At 48.6% G+C, this 24179-nt stretch overlaps 1 protein-coding gene across 6 annotated transcripts in view; it reads right to left on the bottom strand.

Annotated features, from left to right (window-relative positions):
* Ptp36e (protein tyrosine phosphatase 36E) overlaps positions 1-24179 on the bottom strand; it is a 540343-nt gene that overhangs the window by 54858 nt on the left and 461306 nt on the right. For all 6 annotated transcript variants that reach the window (XM_077701525.1, XM_077701527.1, XM_077701526.1 and 3 more), the window contains 4 exons: positions 22781-22857; positions 18259-18390; positions 11058-11186; positions 9668-9855 (listed from right to left, as the gene is read on the bottom strand). In XM_077701525.1, coding sequence (XP_077557651.1) covers positions 9668-9855; positions 11058-11186; positions 18259-18390; positions 22781-22857 — 526 coding nt within the window. The remainder of the gene's footprint in view (positions 1-9667; positions 9856-11057; positions 11187-18258; positions 18391-22780; positions 22858-24179) is intronic.

A 24179-nucleotide genomic window follows, 5' to 3' on the forward strand; every position in this document is an offset into this window, starting at 1 on the left:
TGCGCCCGCAAACTCTGCTCCGCAAGTTGGCGCTTCTCGCTGCCAGGTTGCAAGCCAGGAGCCTGAATCATGGGGAAACCTGGTTGTGCTCAAATGCGCGCCTTTGGATCTCCCGTAGCGACTTTTCTGTGCTGGGGCTATCAATGCCGATGGCATCCAGGCGCCACATAGCCGAGGCGTTAAAGTCGGTATGTCCCGGTGAGATGCATGACAGGAACATAGCCATGGTAGAAGGGCAACCTGGAGACGCGACCATTCCTTGTACGGTCCACCCTACTACCATTTGGACAGGAGTAAGGTCCGCGTTTATCCTCTGTACCTTGTCTGTGGCCACCTTCCAGTGGGCGTCGGATCCAACCAGTATGCTGATTTTATCCGCTTGCCAGGTATCCGGCGGGAAAGAATCGGTGAGGTGGTCCTGCCTTTCATCCAGGGCACCTAGTGACACACTGTCTAATTGCGGACTCGTTCCGGATCAAACCTCAGGGACTTCTAAGGCTTCCACAGTGCCCGGGTCTCTGCGAGCGTGCCCACGCAGCTTCACCTTCACTCGTCGGCACTGTAAAATCTTCGGAGCCTTCACCCTGCCGAACGTGACCAACGCCAGCTGCTCAGTGCCCACAGCAGTGCATTTGAGCGTCTTGGTCACATCTTGACGAATGAATGTCGGTTGGTTTCCGGTGTCCTGAAGTACTCGTACTATGAGACGTCACCGTCCGCCCTCTTCCCAGGCTCGGGCCGTCTGCAGTAATGCCGACGTCGCACCGTATTGTCCCTTCGGAGCCATCACGCCAATAGGCAGCGCACTTTGTCCAGCTTGTACCTGTAGCGTCAATCTGTACCCGGTGCAGTCATCCGGTTGGAGCACGTCAGACGGCACGGTGAGGTGACCGCCGCTGCAGGTACTGCAGGTCAGGTTGCGCAACACTCTGCCTTCATGAGCTACATGGTTGCGTCTGCCGCACCGGAAACAGCAGCGAGCGGTGCGCAGTGGCGTTCCTCTTCTCGGTCGCCGACACGTTGACCCGACAGTCCGCCGCCTTATGACCTCGGCTGTCGCGCAAGAGACACGCCGGTGTGTCTGAGGACTCGGACTCCGCTGTCAAGGCCAACGTTGCGGGAACGGGTGTGCAGAAAATATCAGAAACGAAAAAAGAAGTGATTGGATTGGAAACAGCTTTCTCCACAGTACACGCTCTGAACTACGAGCTATCTCTAGTAACTCCAATAAGGATGACGAGAGTCAGAGCTACGACAACGCGGTGGAGTCACTTGAAGCGTAATTGGATCTGCCTGGTTTTGATGGCACGAAAACACGTTAGGTGCTCAACGATCAACCTCATGAAGGCCAAAAAGCACCACCGAAGGCGAACGAAGCACCGCTTCTGAAAAATCGGCAGATCGGCCGAACCTCATTCCCCGAGCCTTTCGATACATGTTGCTATTGCGGAACGTCGGGTTTCGAGGTGATTGTGTTGGTCAATACAAAATGTGACGATTTGAAGATCTCAAAGTCGAAACGAAGACAGAAAACGGCGAATACAGGCAGTCCTACGGTCAGAAGATGCAAGCACCCTAAACAAGTCTTCACCGAAACGCAAGATCGTTACAGACACGGAAAGGTGCAGCCGGTGCGTGACTTCCTTTACTATACAATCGATCCGCCGCACATGCCGCATAAAGCATGCGCGACCACTGCCCGGACACATGATGGTCCAGATTCTGCGCGTACACTGGTCTGACTCCTCAGAGCGAATTCGGCACAGACGCTTCAAGCATAGATGGAAGCAGAAGACTCCATAAACTACTATGATGTGGCCAACACGGAGAGGATATGGACTGTTACCACATTCAACTGATTACGTGACCTCGGATGAAAGTGTTAAAATACGGGTGGTTAATTACCACTGAAAACTGCAGTAGTTCACGTCATGCTCAGTATCCATTTACCCCATGTCCCGGAGGATGTAGAAAATATCAGAAAGGAAGAAGATGTGGCCATTAGCAGCTGCCTCCAAATAGTGCTATCACCTTCATGGTAGAATTCCATCCGCCATTAAAGATTCACCCACGTCCCGCGGTCCTCGACTCGATTCTTTAACAGGGTATCTCCGATTTTCCTGGGGCGTTCAAGTCAGCGTTCAGGAAAGATCGACGAGTCGCAGTCTGTAGAGGCTTCCCTGGCTTTCATTTTTCGCAAATCTCAATTGGGAGTCTCAAGAATTCAAGTAACTTTTTCATCTAGCAAGCTTGTCTTTGGCTCATTGCGGATTCCGCCGAAGATCCAGTCGTCTACCTTTCGCCCAATTCCCTAGCCTTCTGCCGGTACGTCAAGGTTATGTCATCGGGCGGGCATCACAGGAGCACACGGTTACGAACCACGGCATACTGCTCTTCCGGAACTCCCAGGGCTTCCAGGGCGCTGACGCCGAAATCTACCTTGTCTACTCACGGAGGCTCTAGAGATCCGTCGAGCTACCTATCGGTTTAAATGCCAGCAGTTTATCGATATGCTCGTTAATGAGCAACTCTGGACGGCCAAACCTTTGAATGAGGGTGCTCCCCGCAACGTCGTTGCTCACTTCCGAGAGTCGAATACCCTGGATGGCTCGCCTGGCATCGCCGATCAAGTACGTCAGCAGGTACTTCAAATTCTCGATTCTTTTCAGCTCGACGTTGTCATGAATGGTCACGTTGTAGTGATTCGAAAAAGCTTGCCACTCGCGCATAATTCCCGAAAACACTGAAATCTGAAGTTTCGGAAGGGCGACTTTGCGACGCCGTGGCGCAGGTGCTACGCGTGATGACGTAACCGTTGGATCATGGGCTGAAGTAGTTGCTCCTCACTTTCGCTGGCTACGGCAGCGTTGGGCTGGGCATTTCTCAGAAGAAACCGTGCCCTAGAGACGGCGTACGAAACCTTGCGGTTGTACTCAGCCGCTCCCTCGAGCTCTTGCTCCAGCGCGTCATCGTCCGTCCTTCCATGGCGATCTCCCCCTTCAGTACCGTGAGCTCTACCTCTTGCTGCACCATGTGTCGCCGTGTCGGCAGAGGGCTGCTGCAGCAGGTCCTTCAGTTGGGTAAGAGCTCGCGTGACGCCGCTCCTGACGACGCCACGAGTCTTCCGAAGGCGGTCGATCGACGAAGCGATGCGGCTGATGCTCCGAAGGGCGATTTCCCGGGTAGATCACCACCAAAGATGTCGCGGAAGCTAGCGCGAGTCAGACCCAGAGCCCTAGACAGAGCGACCCGTGCTTCTTTATTAGATGTAGTGTTGGTGGTGGTGGTACCAGTGAAATGGCTCGTACCCACTGAGGGGGATTGGCAAGGAAATGGGCTCCTTACCGAAAGAAGTTATGTAATGTTTGTAGGGAAAGAAAAATATTTAAATGTTAGAATGGCTTAGCGGTAGATGACTACACAAATAAAAGTAAGGAGTAAAAGAAACAAAAAAGGTAAACACGAACACCATTGCAGGAAAATCGGAATGGGTACAGACAAAGTAGTGAGCTGGACACGCATATACTTGCAGGGGTATCCAGCAGGGCCAAATGATGTCTAACACGGCAGACGGCCTGATTCTAGGATTAATGAGCGTAACGCACGGCAAAAATCCCAGTGGCAGAATCCCGTTTCTTTCGCCCCGAATGACAAAATTTACACCATCTTCCCGCGAGGAGAACCATGGGGTAGATGCGACGCATCGGGTGTTTCCGTTGCGTTTTCGTTATGTTAACGTGTCCATTGTTGTTGTGTGCCCATATTTTACGCAGCATGTTCACCCCGATGCGTCGCATCTACCCCATGGTTCCCCTCGCGGGAAGATGGTGTAAAGTTTTATCGGGGTGGCCGGTGCTTGTTACGGTCGCGCCGACCATCGCGATAGCAGGCCTGTTAGTCTCCATGCAAATCATCGGTGGTCATCGGAGGATGTGATCGGCGGAGCGGCGGCGGAACGACTGAGCGGAGCGGCGCAGTTACCGCGTTTATATTCAGCGGAATGAGAGAGAGCAGCGCATAGCAGCGCATGCGCATGTGTTAACCCAGCGCAAGCTGCGCGCAAGCTGCGCGCTAACCCGCACCCACGCACAGCTGGCACGGCGACGGAGCGAGCGCCGGCGAGCGCTAACACGCAGATGGCGCTGCGGTGAGATCGGCGCTAGCGCGCAGCTGGCACGGCGTGGAGATTGGGGGAGGGATGCGGACTACGCCGGATGACGCCGGAGGGACAAGGCGAGTGAAATAGATGCGTCGCATCTAAAATAACTGTAGCAGACAGCGGGAGGTTGAGCCGGCTGCATGTGCTTTTTAAGTACCTTCGTAGAAATGGTGGAGAAATTGTACTTGAAAAACTGGCAAACCTGTATACGCAATGCCTAATGACCGCAATGGTACCGGAATCTTGGAAGAACGCGAACATCATCCTAATCCATAAGAAAGGCGACATGAAGGACTTGAAAAATTACAGGCCGATCAGCTTACTGTCAGTCGTCTACAAGGTATTTACCAAGGTAATCGCTAACCGAATCTCTGCAACCTTAGATTTCAGTCAACCTAAAGAACAAGCAGGGTTCCGTAAAGGTTATTCAACAATGGACCATATTCACACGATCAATCAGGTGATAGAGAAGTGCGCTGAGTATACTGAACCCCTATATATAGCCTTCATAGATTATGAGAAAGCATTTGACTCGGTCGAAACCCTAGCAGTCATTCAGGCATTACGGAACCAGGGGGTAGATGAGCATTATGTAAGAGAACTAGAGGATATCTACAATGGGTCTACAGCTACCATCATCCTCCATAGGGAGAGCAGTAAAGAGCAGTAAAGTAAAGGAAGGGTGTTAGACAAGGAGACACAATCTCTCTAATGTTATTCACAGCATGCTTACAAGAAGTATTCAGAACGTTGGATTGGGAACAGGTGGGAGTAAGGGTTAATGGAGAATACCACAGTAACCTCAGATTTGCTGATGACGTTGCCTTGCTAAGTAACTCGGGGGACGAATTGCAAAGCATGCTTTCCGCACTGGGCGAACAGAGTAGAACCGTGGGCCTGAAAATTAATATGCAGAAAACTAAAGTAATGATCAATAACCTCGGGACAGCACAGCGGTTTCAGATAGGTGGCGAGGCAGTGGAAGTGGTAAGCGAATATATCTACTTAGGACAAGTTGTGACCCTGATCCCAACCATGAGGCAGAGATAATTAGAAGGATCAGAATGGAGTGGGGTGCATATGGCCGACATTCTCAGATAATGAATAGCAGCCTACCATTGTCGCTGAAAAAGAAAGTGTATGAGACAGCTGCATCTTACCGGTACTCACCTACGGGGCAGAAACTTGGAGGCTCACTAAGAGGGTTCAACTTAAATTGAGAACGACTCAGCGGGCAATGGAGCGGAAAATGATAGGTGTAACATTAAGGGACAAGAAGAGAGCGGAGTGGGTCAGGGAAGAAACTGGTGTTAAAGACATATTAGTAGAAATTAAGAAGAAGAAATGGACGTGGGCAGGACATGTAATGCGAAGGCAAGATAACCGCTGGTCATTAAGGGTAACAGAGTGGATCCCTAGAGAAGGCAAGCGTTGCAGGGGGCGGCATAAAGTTAGATGGGCAGATGAGATCAAGAAGTTTGCGGGGATAAATTGGTCACAGTTGGCTCAGGACCGAGGTAATTGGAGAATAATGGGAGAGGCCTTTGCCCTGCAGTGGGCGTAGATAGGCTGGTGATGATGATGATGATGTCTTATTGAGGAGACCCGTCGGCAGGAGAAGAAGAAATGGTCGATCGTTTCTGGTTCACTGCAGAAAGCGCTTAGCGGTGACGGTGCCAGATTAGAGCGGTGCAAGTAATCATTTAAATTTGGCACGCGACAGCGAAAGCTATTGAGGGTGACTTCGCAAGCTCGTGAGTGTCTTATGTTGTACTTCTATCATATGCACTCTACCATATGCTGCACTCTATTATAGCCTCTACGCAGACGACATCACCCTCTGGATGAAACGGGCCGTCGTTGTCCGCACCCCTCCCCCTACACTATATAAAAAATAAACACGTGGAGACAGCCATCGGACCAACTCACGGAGAAGTTTAGGTCTACCGAGGCGAGGACGCGCTAAAAAACTGATGATAAGCCGACGCCAAGTCAAGCTTAGAAATTCCCCCGCATTTCCCCGAGGGGGAGAATGTGAAAGTGCGAATGCACGGTTGTCGGCCCGCTTGCGGCGCTTGCGCTCGGCCCCCGCAGCCCACCGCCTCGCCGCCTTCTCTTCCATCTCTTCCATCGGGTTTGTAGTATCACGTGTACACCACGCAGTTATCAAGCCGCTATAACGCCGCTGAGTCGCCAATGCACGCCGCTGACGACGTAGTTTGAATGCGTTAAAGATATAAGGCGCGTTACTGACACCGATATCAGCGTCGCGTCCGTGGCTTATTCGGTAGAGCGTCGGGCTGCGGCCCGCAAAGTCGTCGGATCGAAACCTGGCGCCGGATGCTGTTTCTTTTTTAAATATAGAGGAGCACTGCGGATGCCGCCGCCGCCGCCGCCGGCGGTGGATGGTTTGGGGTCGCTTATAAAGTGCATTCGCACTTAAAAAGGATTTGCCCAACGCGGCTGTGCCGTCGGGAGACGACGACGAGTGCTACTGGATAAAGTGGATAAAAAAACCTTCATGAAGGCGACCGCTAACACCGGTTGCCGAAAATTCTGCGGCCGTTCGCTTGCCGTAATTCGGCCGAGGACCGCTAACCAAATGAAAAAGAAGAGAGAGAGAGAGATGAAATGGCTAGGATGAGGTAAATGCGCTGAGTGTCTGGAGCTTTACGTTTGCATTTATTTATCTCGATCGTAGATGTGGCGACGACGTTTCTCGTTTCCGACGGCGCGTTTCTACGAGCTGCGTGCGGCACCACCGCTCACCACCCGTTTCAATTTGGCGCCGCGGCGTCCTGGAAGCAGACGACGCGCCTCCGTTGCTATAGCGACGGGGCGCATGCGCAGAGAGCAGTGGAAGTGCGATCAAGTGCGAAACATCCGCCTCGCGAGAGGCACGATCAAATGCAGAGCATTTCCGGGGGCGCACGACGTTAAGTAGTTTGCGTTACGTTAATGTTGCACTTGTGGCAACTGCTGACGAGAGAGCGCTCGTCAGCAGTAATTTGAATGAGTCAACGATATAAGGCGCGTTCGTAGCGTCCCATTCTGTGCCGGCTTTGTGGCGCAGTGGGTACAGGACCATGCACATTGCGTTCCGCCCGCAGGGTCGAGGGATCGAAACCTGGCGCCGGATATTATGTTCTTTTATATAGTGTAGGGGGACGGGTGTGGACTACGACTACGGACGTCAACGTGGGTGACATCGTGAGTTACTGAAATGCTCTGCATTTAAAAATACTATCCGGCGCCTGGTTTCGATCCCTCGACCCTGCGTGCGGAACGCAATATACATGGTGCTCTACCCACTGCGCCACAAAGCCGACACAGAATGGGAGGCTACAAACGCGCCTTATATCCTTGACTCATTCAAGCTACGTCAAGAAGCTGCTGATGCGCTCGCATCGCGCTCTCTCACCGCGGTCGGTTCGCGCTTAAAACACACATGTCGTTCGCGCGCGCTCCGGTCGCTAAGATCTGTGGCGTGATCGTGACGTCAACATCACGCTTTCGTGGGGTGGCGCGATTTCGGCGCTATAACACTCTCTCGCGAGGGGCATTGGATTGGTTTGGCTTGGCTTGGATTGGATTGGATTGGTTTGGATTTGGATTGGATTAGGTGGATTGTGTTGGATTGTGTTGCGTCATAGCCGCGCCACGTTGCGTCATAGCCGCTCCACGTTGCGTCATAGCCGCGCCAGGGGGTTCACGGCACGTTTCACGTTTCACCATCGATTTCATCGACAATGTCTACGCTGGAAGAGAAGAGCAGAATTGCTCTGCATTTGACCGTGCCCCTCGCGAGGGGGATGTTCTCTTTCTACAGGTGTCTCAAACTGACATCAGTGAGCGGCCCTTACAAAATTTAGTTTCGCAAGGGCCGGCCGGATAGCGAAGAAGGTTGAAATGATGGGGGGTGGGGTAACAAAAAAATCCTGCACCCCTTCATCTAATGACGACGATGGTTGAACGCGATGCTTTCTCGTGGCGGATTCTTTGGTTGTCTTTTAGGTTTTCCAAACCGCTTCGACCACTTCGAAACGGAACAATCGGACAGACGCCGGCTTCATAACGCCAGGAAGCCCCGTTCGATTCCGGCCTCGGGAAGCGTTTTTTTTTTTCACTTCAACCACGATCACTCATCATCATCGTCAGAAAAAGTTGGCTATCCTGTATTGCGTTTTCGCGTTACAGACGACATCAGTGAGAACAGTAACGCTTCACTTTAACATCAGCTGAGTGCTCGGAGTTTCGAAGTGCAGCAGTATTTTGCTCAGTAGCGGAATGTCGCTCTCTCCCAGGCCGCAACTAACGCTGCGAAACACCCCTAAACGCACGTGGACGCATGTTGGCGCCAGAACCCAGAGTCCGACGCGTGGCTGCGCCATTTTCTCCACATCGCGAGCGCAGTAAAAGTCTTATGCCAAAAGGCGAACAAGAAACAAATATCCACAAACACCGCACAATGAACTGAAACCTTTGCACTGCGCGGAAGCCTGGAAAACTTCGGTCAAGGCGTTATATTGTCAGGAGCGACGTGCAGTCTCGATTGCAGTTTCATAAATGGCCGCGGGGAGTGTATCGGCGGCCCGGCCCCCGCTGTAGAATGTTCGATTCACAAGTCGCAGTTGACTGCGACCATTGTGCAGCCCACTTAACGGCTCCTTAGTTGAGTGGCCTCCCAGCGCCAAGTACGTTTACCCACTCTGGTAACGTGAAGCTTTAAAAAACGACATCAATGGGTTTTTGAGCAGTCGCTGGCCATTTGCGTCCTTGACTACGCGAGGAAGGCGCGCACTCACGCATTTTCTCAAATAAAACAAAGAGAAATAAATGAACGAAGACACTCATGAGCGGGCACACCTCAGTCGAAAGGTCAGGAGACCGCATGCGGCCCGCGGGCCGCGTGTTTGAGACCCTTGGGTAACAATACATCACATGTCTTCGAACAATATATTGGCTCATTCGAAATTTTTCGATTCGACGATCCGATTCAATGGGCACGCTTTCTTCCCGGATATAATCTGTTCCTGGATGAGCACACTGTTCAGCACATGATGTGCTGAAGCACAAAGTAGTTAGTACATGCATACATCACATGGTCCCCACCATGCCGTTACGTACCGTAAGCCGCGAAGCTATAAGACCTTGAGAAGCAAGAGCGGCTCAGAAGCCTTGCATCGCGATACAGGTGGTCATGACAGACTGCAGTACATGAGAAGCGCTCCGCGTATCCTGGGTTCCGTGAGAAGCGAATGAAGGAGTTCGCGGGAATTTACGGAGATACGGTCATCACCTGTCCCCATGCCCATTACTTTCGCGATCCTGTGGTACGGGAACTGAGCGGGTACCCCTTTTGCTCTTTCAAAATGAAAGTGACCGCCTGCTGCGCTAAGAAACAGTGCGATTTTACTAGCATTTGCTCCTCTTTTTAACACATGGATGCTACGCTCCTCCTGCCTAAAGATAAAGGTCGAATGATAGCTCTCTCACATTATGACTTACGTGGATATGACGAGGACGGGACCATAGGTTGTCCTCTGCCGCCATCTCTCGACCATGTTCATGAGCTCAACTAGGGTGTTGGTGGACGTGGGCACCTTGTGGCGCTCAGGCCAGCAGGTAATCTGGAAGATCTGCGTTGTCTTCGGCTCTGCCTTAACGCCGGCCATGAGCTCCGTCAGTGAGACTACCTGCACCAGAGCATGCAGAGCGGGGGAAAGTGCATAAAAAATTGGGCTTAACAATTGATGCCGTAGGAAATAGTTCTTAGAGCCTTAAAAGTTTCTGTACAATACATCTTTGACCTTGACCAACGGAAAAAATTACGGCGACAGTGACCTAATGGTGTAGTAAATGCGAAACCGTGCGTGTCCGATATCTTAAGGAATATACCGGTGACCGGTAGTGGCCATTGGCGTAGGTGCAAGTGCACGCTGGAATTCACGCAGACGCGCGTCTTGGGTATGTTATTATCTCAAAAAGATGGTGATGTCCTTAACGCCTTCACTATAAACATAGAATAGAACAGTTGCGTCAGCGCACTGTCCTAAGCGCTCTTCGCCAAACAAGTAAACTTTTGCAGGAGTGCCTGATGCGAATGAGCGAGAAGCGTTCGCAGTGCACATCCACTGATACCACCTAGAACTGTGCTTGTGTATCAGATTGATTAGTCATGATGAAAGCAAGTGCGAAGAATGCGGAGTTTTGATTCAGGGAACACGTGCTTTCCTGTTTATCTTGTATTGTTTCATGCACGCATATGCGTGTCTCCCTGTTTCTTTCGGCATAAACTCCGTTGTAGTATGGCGTGTGGTTTGTCCTTTATAGCTTCGTCAGTGTAATGATCGCTAGCATTAGTTCGTAACCAACTTGCCCAACTTTCTGCCTACAACGGTGACTTCATTTTGGGCCTTTTGGCTCTTATGTAAAATCACCCGCCGTGGTGGCTCAGTGGCTAAGGCGTTGCGCTGCTGAGCACGAGGTCGCGGGTTCGATTCCCGGCCGCGGCGGCCGCTTTTCTGATGGAGGCGAAAAGCAAAAACGCCCGTGTGTTCGAGATTTCGGCGCACGTTAAAGATCCCCAGGTGGTCAAAATTAATCCGGAGCCCTCCACTACGGCGCGCCTCATCGCCTGCGTTGCGTCGGCGCGTTAAACCCTACAATCAGAATCATCATCTTATGTAAAATCAGGATGATCGTCCAACATGATAACACAAGACTGCGTTCCAACTTCCATCTTCAAAAGGACATAAGCGTCATCTCGGCTATCGCCAACGTTTGCGTGGGCCCCAAGAGGCGGCATGTAGCTGCCTGTCGCATGGAAGATTAGCGTTTGCAGCAAGAAACATACCCTCCGATGAGATTAGTTAATGGAAGGTCCTGCGTTCCCTACCTTCTTGTTTATCCGGAAGATCCACGTTTTGATCTTGGGGTAGTGGTTGTAGGAGACCACGTCCACGGTGAACACGGGGCCGTACTTCTTGCGCTTCTCTTTTTCCGTGGGCCAGAAGGAGGGGTACGCCTGCGGAAATAGGTGTAGGAAGGTGGTGGGGCCGCAGGAGCTACACTGCAAATGGCGGCTGGCGGCACGTGGGTGGAGCAGGTGCGCGCAGGGAAGAGCACTGACCGTAGATAGGCGGCAGCACCAACTCGGGACAGTCTGCCCGTCAGAGTAATTCGCGTCAGAAGACAAAACGAAGGGGAAGAAATGGACGCAGAAATAATGTAGCAGCAAAGAAGGCTTTGATAATCGCTGGGCTTTCGCCTTTAAAGCACGTAAGAAAAATTATGTGTAGAGGTTATTTTTTCTCGCAGTATAACTGACTGGAATGACGTAACTATTACTTCTCTTTACAGAGGCGGTACCACTCACGTTTACGCCGCCGACATGGACGACTATGACTGCAATAACTTCTCGCGTTTGAATTGATATCTCAGGCTCTCGCCTTGAAGTGCACTGGAACCTAAGCATAAGTAGCTTCATTGTAAATAGGCTACTACGTAGACTGTCTCCTGGGCGCAAAATGAAGACTCATCGTCCAGTCGCTGCGCGCCACGATTAAACAAAAAGGGAGGGTCGCTCATGGCGGGGAGGAAAAAGGAAATAGGAGGCGCAGTGGCAAGGTCCCCGTGTGCATGTGGGAGCAGCCCAACTTCTGCGGCATCGCGTCAGCGCGCTGGGCGTCTGTTGCAAAGCGGTACAGCTGTTATAGACCTGTTCTACCAATTCTGAGATGCCTCCATTTTTATATGTTTGTTGGATTACAATATAACTTAAATGAGATGACTACCTTACACACACGCGGAATTTATTTCCCTGATCTGCCATTTCGTGGCAACTAGTGTGTCCGCTATTAAGCGCATTAACTCGTCCCTAAATAAAACCAAACTATTAATCTGGCGGGGTGTGCACATAGAATAATGCGACTCGTTTCACAAATGCCTGAACTGTAATCCGTTGGTTCACGACGTTCCCTCGCTACGGGGTTAAGGGTGGAAGATACTGTTTCTACACTTCCATGTGTCTTGAGGCTTGGGTGTTTAGAGTTTCCACCTCTGACATTGTTTTCAGACACGTGTTCGAAGTCTGAGCTAGTGTTTTGTCATGGTATGCAATGTACTTGCATTGTTCCAAGCTTTGGACGCACAAATCGATTCGGGTTTATGCTATAATCAACTGGCAAGTTCGAGACTAAAGTGTGGGGGGGTTAAATTTTGGCTTTATACGCTCCCGATCTACACGTCGGCTACATGGCTTACCATAGTTCAAGGCTGCCGGGTATTTCAGCCCACCTGGGTATTTTTAACGTACGCCAAAATATCGACACCAAGACGTTTCAGTTTCGCCTCATTCATAACAAATTGCTGCGGTTGAACGCGGTTCAAGCGAATTTGTCCAGCAGAAGCTGGCCTTTTGCGCCGAGAGTGCGCAGTGAACGCGCACACAGTTACAGCGCAAAACAGCCCTCAGGCGCGGCACAAATCGGAGCCTGCCTAAGCTCGGAGGTCACTACCAGGAACGCGCCGTTTTATGGGGTGGAGACCGGAGGAGCTTTCGCCCGAGAACGGCGGCGGCGGCCGCTATAAAACCCGCGTCTTTGGGCTGTGCAGCACAGCGCCTCTTCCACTGAGGCGAAAAGGTGGATTCTATGTTTTTATGCGCAGCATTCTTTGCCGAAAACGCCCCCCCCCCCGCCCCCCTTAGGCCGGACCGTGTAACGCCCTGCACTTCCACAGAAATGCAAATATCGCGGAAGTTCTACTTGTAATCCGTATAATGGCGTAAATGACGTAAGATAGCAGCAGAGGCGGCAGCGAAGTTCGAGGACTAAAACGCTACACATCTTTCACGCAGGTTTCTGCCCAAATTTCTGCTTGTTTCCTGAATTTTCGCCTGTTTCGTTTTGCTGCTGTTGGTGCTGCCACAAGTGTTCTCTTGTCTGTATTGGTTTGTTGAGACATGGCGAAAGAGATAAGATCACTTTTCGAGGAACTTAAGCGTGAATTGCGGGCTGAATTCAAAGGCTTCAATGAAGCGCTCGAGCGAGACTTTCGGAATGAGCTGAGGGAACTTAAGTCCTCTGTGGCTCTTCTAAACACTGATTGTGAAGATGTAAAGGCTGAAAATATACAGCTCAAGGCGACCAACGCTTTTCTAGAGGCCACGTGCGCTGATATTTCTCAAAAGGTGAAAGAACATGAGAGTAGGCTGCTACACCTTGAGCAGTATTCTCGTAATGCAAATGTGAAGCTCAAAGGCATCCCGTACAACGACACTGAAAACCTTAAAGATAGTGATCGAAATTGGCGAGAAAGTAGGTGTACCGCTTGTTGAAGCCGATTTTGAGTCTGTACACAGAGTACCAACCGCCAATCTAACAAAAAAGAACGTAGTAGTTCAGTTCGCGCGGAGGCAGAAAAGGGACTGCTTCCTCGAGAAAGCGCGTGCTGCCCGGCTCAAGTGCTCTGACGTAGGCCTTGACTCGGAGGAGCCGTTCTTTGTTAACGAGCACCTATGCCCAGAGCTGAAACGTCTGCTAGGCCAGGCTACTGCACGCAAACGCGAAACAGGTTGGAAATACGTTTGGGTGCAAAATGGGAAGATTTTCGCACGGCGCATGGACAACGCTCCAAAAATAAAGATTTCATGCAGTGGGGACGTTGCAAAAATGGTCAACCCATTATGAAAGCTGGAAAATAAGACTAATGTTCCACGCTTCGAAGCAGCTGTTTGTGGTGCTATGGTGCATCTTATCATGCCGGTCATATGTTTTACGGGGACACATAGTGGTATATGTTGCGATAGTCTACCCGGAGCAAGGGCTATATGCGCATGCGCTGTTCGCCCCGCATTTGTTCTCTGCGATAGCTGCTGCTTGCTTTTTTATTTTTTTGTCTTGTGCGCTTTAATTTTCGAAGTACTGGTTGTAGTTGCCTCTCTTGCTGTTTTCTGGATTGTTTGCGTTTATGCCCGTATCGCGACACGAGTTGGGAAAGAACTTGGCTGTGTTTTTCTGCCCTTGTTGATGAAACCTGTAGGCACAGTGATATATTTTTTTTCATTGTCTGTTTCCATTTGGCTGTGTGTCACTACTTGTCTGCAAACTCAAAGCACTTCTATGTCGACCCATACTAATCAGCAATGACTTTATCTTGTATTAATCAAACCACACTCAGGTCAGATATTGTTGAAAAGTGTAAATCGCCATTAACATTTTTACATATGAACATGCAGTCAGCACGCCGAAAATATGATGACTTTTGCATTTTAATAAACGAGTTCGGGTTTTCCTTCTCGGTTATAATGCTCACTGAGACATGGTACACTGATCTTGATACCGTACATTTAGACGGATACAGTGCCGTTTCTTTGACCAGGAAATCAAAAAGGGGTGGCGGCGTATTAATGTTCATAAAATTGGGATTTACCTGCGACTTCCTCGATGACCTTTCTCGGTCCACAACGGACATTGAGGTAATTTGTGCGAAATGCGACAACTTCGTATTTGCGGTAGTGTATAGGCCACCTGATGGTAACTTGAGCGAATTTTTCGCGTGTCTAGAGGCTATTTTTTCGTTTGTAAACGGAAACCAATACTCTTTAATTTTAGGGGGCGATCTAAACATTGATATGCTGACAAAAACTCCTAAACAGGGCGAATTATCCGCGATTCTCGATTCCCATTTTTTGTTTAACGTAATAACCACCCCCACACGTATCACTGCAACTAGTGAAACTCTTATTGACCTTTTTATTACTAATCTACCGCTTCATGACCTATTTTCTGGTACCATTAATGTGACACTTAGCGACCACTTAGCGACACTTAGCGACCAGCGAACAAACGCGGGTTAAGGACATATAAGTAGAAATTAACGGGAAGAAATTCACGTTAGCTGGGCATGCAATTTGAAGGCAAGATAAACGTTGGTCATTAAGAGTAACAGAGTGGACCCCTAGAGAAGGCAAGTGTGGCAAGGGGCGGCAGAAAGTTAGACGGCCAGATGAGATTAAGAAGTTTGCGGGGATAAATTGGTCGCAGTTAGCGCAGGACCGGGGTAATTGGACATTATTGGGAGAGGCCTTTGCCCTGCAGTGGCTCTTGATAGGCTGGTAATGATGATGATGATGATGATGATGACGAAGTATCTATTTAGTCACTGATACGTACAATACGGCAAAATAATTCGCTGTGAATATAATACATCAAGACATCAACGCGGTTACACTGTCGCAGTTCCGAGATGAACTCTCCAGGACAAGCTGGAACGCGGTTTTTGCGTGCTCTACGGCCGATACCGCATATGACCATTTCATAGAAATTTTTTCATCTGCATATAAAAAAACATTTTCCGTACAAAGAAATAACAAAGCCAAAACGCGCACGTAGACCTTGGGTAACGTCAAGTCTATTAAAAATGATACGTACAAAAAACAGGCTGTATCAGGTGTTCTTGAAAAATCGCGATTTGAATGCACTGAAAGCGTTTAAGGCCTATAGAAACAATCTTGCAAAAACTTTAAAGCAAGCCAAACGCGGCTATTACCATACTATTTTTAACGGTATCGTAGATGTCAAGCAAATGTGGAAAGAACTAAATACAATTATATCTTCGAGTAAAGGGACGGCCGGTGTCGGCGAAATTACGATTGATAATCATATATTTAAAGGAAAAGCATTAGCCAATAAATTCAATGCGTACTTTACTTCTTTGTCAGAAAGTACTTACGACGGAAATGCGTTAGGCTACATGCCAACACCTATAGCCCCCTCAATATTTGTTGACCCTACGGAGCAAACTGAGGTAAACAACGTTTTCATGAAACTTAAAAAAAGGAAAAGTGAGGACATTGACGGCATAAAAATGGAACCGGTTATCTTTGTTATTGATTTATTATTACTCTGCCTGACCCATATTTATAATATCGTTTTAAACACAGGTACGTTCCCTAAGCGGATGAAAAATGCCAAAGTCGCAGTACTTTACAAAGCTGGTGACAAAAACGAAATGAGTAATTACCGGCCAATATCGGTACTACCTATATTTTCAAAGGCTCTAGAAAAAATCATTTTCACTAGGTTTTATAAATTTTTGGGCTCTCATTCTGTGATTACAACAGCACAATACGGGTTCAGGTCTGGTGCATCGACGGAGACAGCACTGTTGCATCAAGAGTTCATACTGGGCAACATTGAAGCAAGAAAGCTAACTCTAGGCGTATTCATAGATTTTACGAAGGCGTTCGACCGGATTGATCACCGAACCTTGTTAGAAAAATTGTCTTATTACGGGGTTAGAGGCATCGTGCGCGATTTAATAGAAAGCTACCTTAGTGACCGTTACCAGTGTGTGTGTATAAATAGGCAAACATCTACGCCCAGAAAAATCAAACGCGGCGTACCGCAGGGAAGCATATTAGGACCTCTTTTATTTAACCTTTATATCAACGATATTGTAAACGTGGATCAATCAATAACGTGCGTTATCTATGCAGACGATACAAGCTTATTCTTTACGGGAACAAATGTAGACGATTTGATAACAGCAGCTAATAAGTTCTTAGTCAATTTTTCGAAATGGTCCTGTCATAATTCGTTACAGATCAACAGCTCTAAAACCAAGGCCGTTCTTTTCCGTGCGAAAGGAATGGCATGTACGTACACACAAAAACTGTTGCTAAATAATTTTAATATTGAACTTTCAGAGACTGCCAAAAATTTAGGCGTCATCTTTCATCAACATATGTTCTGGGATTTTCACACTGAACAAGTGTGTATTAAGCTAAGAAAAGCCCTTGGCGTGCTAAGAAGATGTCAGACGTTTCTACCGGTCCCCCAGAAACTTCTTATTTTTAATACGCTTTTTTGTTCTCATCTACGCTACTGTCAGTTGGTATGGGCTTCTGGAACTCAAAAATCAAAACAAAAGTTGTATACACTTCAAAAATGTGCTTTACGGGCTGTTGCGAATTTAGGTTACCGAGATAACACATCCCATTTATTTGTCAAGTTTAAGGTTTTAAAATTTTGTGTTGCATATGAACATAACCTGTTGTTGTCTTTGAGGTCTGAAATTCGAAAAAAAGTGTGCGAACCTGAGAGGCTCAGCGTATTTACAGCCGAAAATTTTGTTGCGTCCGACGCGAAGTTCTGACCACTGGCACATCCCCCGACCGCGAACAAATTACGGACTCCAAATGTTAAAACAGTCTGTTCCACACATACTAAATAAGTTCAAGCTCACAGAGGACCACTTGCGTCTCCTTTCAGATAGGGATATATTAAACCTGCTTGTATAAGGAACTGTAAACCCAGAGAAATTGTACCCAGTACTTGTAATGCATGAAAATTTCAAGTGTACCAATTTTTTGTTGTAGCGTCTTATTGTGGTATAAGTTGCCTTTTTTCCCAATACTTTTATGTGCTTGTGAACACCCAAGTGTGCATTATTTTGTACTTGAAAAACAGCCACTAGAATATTGTTTTCTTTTCTTTCATACGTGAGTACCGTATGGGGTTTGGTGTGCCGTTGTTTCTGTTGCCTTGTACAAATGGGAGGTGGGGCTAGTCAAGCTGCTATAGCGCAGCTTTTTTCCCACTTTCCATTCCAAAATTGTTTCTATTTTGTGCAAACCACGGTGTATTGTTGTGGTGAAATAAACTTCAACTTCAACTACAAATGGTGATAACTGGTCGCAGAAAATTTTGTCAAACTTTTTAAAAATGAGAAAAAAAACGGGCAACGCCCGTTATTTTCTAATAATGCAGATATCGCGAGAGTTTCACTTGTAATCGTTATAATAGCGTAAATGGAGATAATTGGTCGCAGGGGATTAAGAAAAACCAAAACATTTGGCTGGAACAAACTGACACTCAAGAGCAGCAGTATGAGAATGCTACGCGTTAGTAGATAATTCTCTCGGTTTCTGCAGAATCGTTTCGTTCTCTCGTATAATTGTTTGTCTGCCAATAGTTTGCTATCCAGCGGCTAAAGTTTTGCCTACGGGACACTTCACCTCCACCCAGTCCGGCTGGCCGGTTCGGTATACCGCAGCTGGTTCACGTAGCTATCTCACGATGCAAATGACTCACGTTGGAGGGTGTAGGGTTGCAGAGGACGATGACAGAATTGCAGTCGTGGTCGTAGACCAAAGACCAGAGGTCTTGCGCAGTGCGAACCATCGGCCATTCAGTCACAATGTACTCCTTGGAGCGGCTGTAGCCCTGAAACGACACAAACAGGGAGAGTTTTCAGAAGTGTTTTTCCTACTCAGTGCATGGTACTTCCAAGCCATTCCCGCCGGGTTTCGGGTATCACAGCCGCGGGGAAAAACGTTTGTAGCCGTAGTGAACGTCTCGGCCTCCGGGACGTGGCCTTGGAGGCGAATGTCCTACACCAGAAGCGACGCTTCTGGCTCGATTACTTTCGCGCTAACCTTGCGAAGACTGCTGGGCTCCCGCGCACCTACAGCCCCCGCCGTGACACTGTGTCGGCGCGCGTTCTCACCACGGCGCGCCACAGCGTGCAGGCATTCGGCCAGCGCGCTGTGGCCAATGATTGATCGGCAGAGCGCTTTGAGTGAGAGCTGTCTGCGTGGGCCTCGTTATGGAGGTAGAAAAGTTACAGGACCCTCTCTTTGGGAGCGCCATGCAAAGGCTGCATACAGCCGACCATTGCCAGAAGAAGGAAGGAAGGAAGCGAACTTTAGTAAGAAAGAATGACCCCAAGCCGCAGGGGAAGAAAGCATTGCCAGAAGAAAGCGTTCTCGTCTGAGGCTCGACAGTTAGCGTGACAATACCTAGTACAAGTGGGCCTAGGGTGACTACTCTTTGAACAACTGGTGTCGCAAGGATGGAACACTGGTGGGTCATCAATGGAACCCTTTTCACTGGCCAGAGGGGCCCAAGTGAGTTATTGAGTGACCCACCAGCACAGGCTGAATATTTTCTGCCTGACTCAAACGACAGCAGACAGAAAAAGTTCAGCGTTTGCCTGCCTGAAGAAAGGTTGACGTACTTAAAACTCGGAAGTGCCAAAGCAAGACTTCGGCCCATATGCTTTGAAAATATGCCAGAGCCTGCTGTGAATAAGCGAAAACATTTACGGCATGGTGTGAATAACAAAGCATCGTATCGAACCACGTGGGATCAATGGGGTTAGCTGCACAATGAATAATGAAGAAACTGACTGTTTATCAGATAATAACGCTTAATAAATCGATTTTGGTTCATTCATGACAAAAGTGGTTGACCCGAGCTGTTTATTGACCTTAGCTTGCCGCCCGGAAATGTTCACTGGAATAGTCAAGTCGAGAATGCCCACACGAGCGTTCGCAACTACTTAGTTCTTTTAAAAGAAAATGCTTGGGTGACGCCAGACTGTTCTTAGGGTGACTTGAATTGCCAAAAGAGTCTGCATATTTGTTAGGCAAAGTACTTGTAATGCTGCTGGAGTGTTGTGACAAAACGGTCGATACGTTTTTTTAAATGTTCTTACTGTTTACATTCTAGAATCTTGGCTTGACTGCTGCAATGACGACATTCTGAAGTGTGAACGGCGCACAGTTTTACGGAGGGCGAATGAGAGTTGTGAAAAGCATAAGCGCTCCCTTCTTTTGTATTATTTTTATGCATTGATACTGTGAGCCTTTGTTAGGGCCACGCAGGAGTAGGCATCAAAAAATTCACGGAAGCTTGGACTCAACCGCAAGACTTGAATGGCGAAGGTTTTGTAGGTGATCACTGACAGACACAAAGTTCAGTTTCAGTATCGTTCTGGTGTCGTGGTTGAAGTCACGGCCTCCTGCTCTTCGAGCTGGTTGCAGCACAGCACGCTCTATCAATGCTCAGGAGAGGAGGAGAGCGGGGTGGGGAAGGGGAGTGGACGGACATGCCCAAACTAGGTGGCTGCTGGTAATGGGGAGTTGCACTACGGGCAGTCCAAATTTCGAACACACGAAAGTTTTTGCTTTTCAGCTCCATCAAAAAAGCGGCGCGCGCGCGCGCGCGCGCGTGCGTGTGCGTGTGCGTGTGCGTGTGCGTGTGCGTGCGCGTGCGCGTGCGCGTGTGCGTGTGCGTGTGCGTGTGCGTGTGCGTGTGTGTGTGTGTGTGTGTGTGTGTGTGTGTGTGTGTGTGTGTGTGTGTGTGTGTGTGTGTGTGTGTGTGTGTGTGTGTGTGATGGAGATGGGGAGATTAAAGAAGTCTGGAGATGTGATCGGGCGCAGAGGGAACCAAGCACGCGTGAAATTATGGAAGTGCATGAAATCACCGTATCCCAGTCGAAAATGACGACAATAAAACTTTATGTAGTATGTCATATTTTTGCGTGTCGTACTGTCGTGTTGCCATATTCTTGTCGTGTAGTGGCTCTGATGCTGTCCCGATTTTGATGTTCCGTCTTTGATGATGCACATGGTTTGAATGTTATTGCTCATTGTGAAGAGTAGCGTAAATGGCAGTTCTGTTGTGACTACAGGATTGTTTACCGTTGAACAAATTGATTTTTTCGGTACCACAAAGATTCGTGTCCTTACAACAGATGGCTCTGTCGTAACAACAGGACGTACGATAGGAATTGTTGTTAGCTTTCGGGGGTATTCCTGTTGTGATTTTAGACAGGGATGGGATATATGGCGAGAAAGTTGCCCACTACACCGTCTGCAAAATATACACACCTCTTGCTCAGCACATGTGGTGCTTTCGTAGTGGCATGGTTTGTTTAAAGTTTAGACATGATTGCGCTGTGCGTATGTTTTTGCTTGTAGTGTTTGTGGAGTTAGGTGTTTCGGTAGTGGTGCAGTCATGGAGAAATGGAAAGCGAGTATGCTAATATGACACGAGAACACGCAAAATCGAGCTATGTGGTTCGTGGAGGCCAGCTAATGAAGGGGTCGTGGTAAATCCGGAAAGTCACATTTCCAAGCTTTGTAAGTGTTACGAAGCCACGCGACAATTAAACTGGCATAAAAAAAATCGCGCTATCTGTGTGCTCCGGCTTATATGTTTACGTTAGCAGTTTATGTTTCCCTGACTTTACATGCAGTGCAAGATTCCACCGCGAAGTTCTGCTAGAATTAAGGGCCCATCTCGGACGACTTGTTGCAGTGTGTAGCACCGTTTGCATTGCATAGCTGTTGCCACAGGGCTTTACAGAGAACGCTAAAGGGCACGAATTGTCTGAACGTAAGTTACCCAACCATCTTACCGGTACTTACCCACCGGGCAGAAACTTGGAGGCTCGGTAAGAGGGTTCAACTTAAACTGAAGACGACTAAGCGCGCAATGAAACGGAAGATGATAGGTGTAACATTGAGGGACATGAAGAGAGCGGAGTGGGTCAGGGAACAAACGCGGGTTAAGGACATATAAGTAGAAATTAACGGGAAGAAATTCACGTTAGCTGGGCATGCAATTTGAAGGCAAGATAAACGTTGGTCATTAAGAGTAACAGAGTGGACCCCTAGAGAAGGCAAGTGTGGCAAGGGGCGGCAGAAAGTTAGACGGCCAGATGAGATTAAGAAGTTTGCGGGGATAAATTGGTCGCAGTTAGCGCAGGACCGGGGTAATTGGACATTATTGGGAGAGGCCTTTGCCCTGCAGTGGCTCTTGATAGGCTGGTAATGATGATGATGATGATGACGATGACGAAGTTACCCAACTGCTATGCAACTCCATCTCTTCGTCACTTACTGCCGCTATGCAACAAACTTCAATTGAGTAGTTACAGCTTACAGGGGCCATGCAGAAAAAACGCTAGTTTGGTTCACCCGAAAGATTGGCTCGTTAGAATTATACTAACACCACTCTTAATGCACACTTCGCTGAAATAAGCTGTATAATTAGGGGAAAAGGGAATGGCCATGCGACCGACTGGCTCATTTCCCGCAAAAGAACCTATGATGTCATATGTGCCCAGTTGTGCGATTGGCTGAGGCCGGCAAAAGCAAGCGCAAATTAGGCGGGTCTTATAAGCGTGCCGAAGGAGCTATTTGCGCTTGAATGTAATGCATAATCGTCTTACAGCAGTAAGAATGGTGGGATAAACAACACAAGTTACGAAAATGCACGCAACCACAAAAGTACCGATGCGCACTGCTGTTGCTACTGGGCGCACTATGCTGTTTTAGCTGCACAGCAGCCCGCCGCTTTGGAGTTGTTTTACACGACACTGGCCGATTGGCGTAAGTGACGTTGTCTCACGTGACCCTGTTTGTTAAGTAACTTTCCAGCGTAACAAAAACAAGCCAGGAGCAAATGCATTCAAAAACACACCAGCGGCGGACAACGGTCCGCGCGCCTGAGTAAGGTAGCGCCATCTGGGAGGACTGACGGTAAGCAAGGCTGCAGAGCCTAATGACGCACTGGAAAATAAGCGCCGTCATGATATCATGCCAGACGTCACAAAAACACACGATTTGGCGGTAGACTGAAATGCTAACTATAATTTAATAATTTCTCAGTAAATACGGCATAGTTTACTGCCGGACAAGCGCCGGGGCACTATAAACAAAGAAATGTTTCGAATAAAACAAACTTGTATTTTGTGTTCAAGGCCCCTTTAAGGTTGCAGTCTCCACTTTTTATCAATACGTTGGATGTATCAGTCGTTACTTACGTCGACAAAGACGGCGTTGATGTAGTCGGTATTGTCGTTGCTCTGGAATGATGTCAGGTACGGTCTGAAGTTGTCGGCTGTGCAAAAGGGAAAAAAAAATTAGACGCGATGAGATTCGCAGTTAGCTCTTCATACTTGTTTTTCTATGCTAAACGAAAACCGTAGCCATCGAAAATTATATGACACCATTTAGATCCGGCTTAATAGCACAAACTGCGTACTGTTCGACTCATTGGGATAAAAAGGTAGCGGTCAAAGCAAGGTTACCTCTGTTGAACGAACAATACAATCCTGTTTGTTGTCTTCGTCCCGCTCTATGGGTTTAGAGCACACTAGGCCTACACTGCCTGCACTGCTTCGCACTCAACAGCCCCAAGAAACTAAGCACCACAAACAATGCCTTTTTTTTAAGCGAAAGGTTTCTAAGTGGGGCCGATGGCTTCTTGCCAAAAAGGTTTGGCTTCAATCCACGCTGTGGAGGTGGTTGGGCTGCGAAGCTGTAAACAATTGTACATGCGACGCCACTTGAATTCACACACGAAACAAGAGACTTGGGTTTCGTGGGGGCGGCGTCCACGTAACCGAGTGACCGAACGCAGCAGCGACGGCAGAATGAAAACGGAAAAGGAGCGCCTGCCGAAGGGTGAGCAGGAGGTGGGCACGCGCGGCTATGGCGTCATCTCCCACCGACTCCCCTTCACACTTGTTTCATGCGTCGCCGCCAAGGAGTTCCCTCCCTCTGATACTTTTCCAAGACGCTGTCCCGTTCGCCGCTAATCCAAACCACATGAACGCCGTCATTATGCACTATGCCATTTACACTTCACACGAGGGCTTTGAATAAGCGCAGGTGGTAGACCCGCCGCTGGGGTAGTTGAGTACACCGTCTGTCTCCCCGTCTTCTCGCGTAGGCGTAGCTTAGTCGGTAGGACGATGGGCTGTCGCTCCGTCTCTCTATTTTATTCCACGTTCGGTTCCTGGCGGTCACAGTAGTTTCTTTCATTTAGCCTGGCATTTTCTGGCGACGCGGACACGAAAATTGCCTTGGCTGGCAGCGGTATACTGCTTGGCAGTAAAAACTGATGCATTTCCCCATGGACCGGTTGGTCTATCGAAGAGCTTCGATGAGATCTCCGGAGACACGACGCGTGCGTGTAGCCGGGCGGTCACTTGGAAATCGCGAAAAAGGAACGCCTCTTCTAGACAAGACGATACACGCGCCGACCATGAAGAAGGAGCACTATATTATGCATTTATCTCACAAACTACGCATCAGTGTGCATTTAGATGGTTTGTAGATGAGTTTAATGAGTGCGCCAAAAACCGCCACGGTGGGTCGTCCTTTGAAGTATTGACGACCGAATAGACACACTTTCAGAGAAGATTGGACGCATTTTCA

The sequence above is a fragment of the Haemaphysalis longicornis genome, unplaced genomic scaffold (assembly GCF_048455015.1).
Source record: "Haemaphysalis longicornis isolate Haplotype H1 unplaced genomic scaffold, Haemaphysalis longicornis Haplotype H1 scaffold_27, whole genome shotgun sequence".
Lineage (NCBI taxonomy): Eukaryota > Metazoa > Arthropoda > Arachnida > Ixodida > Ixodidae > Haemaphysalis > Haemaphysalis longicornis.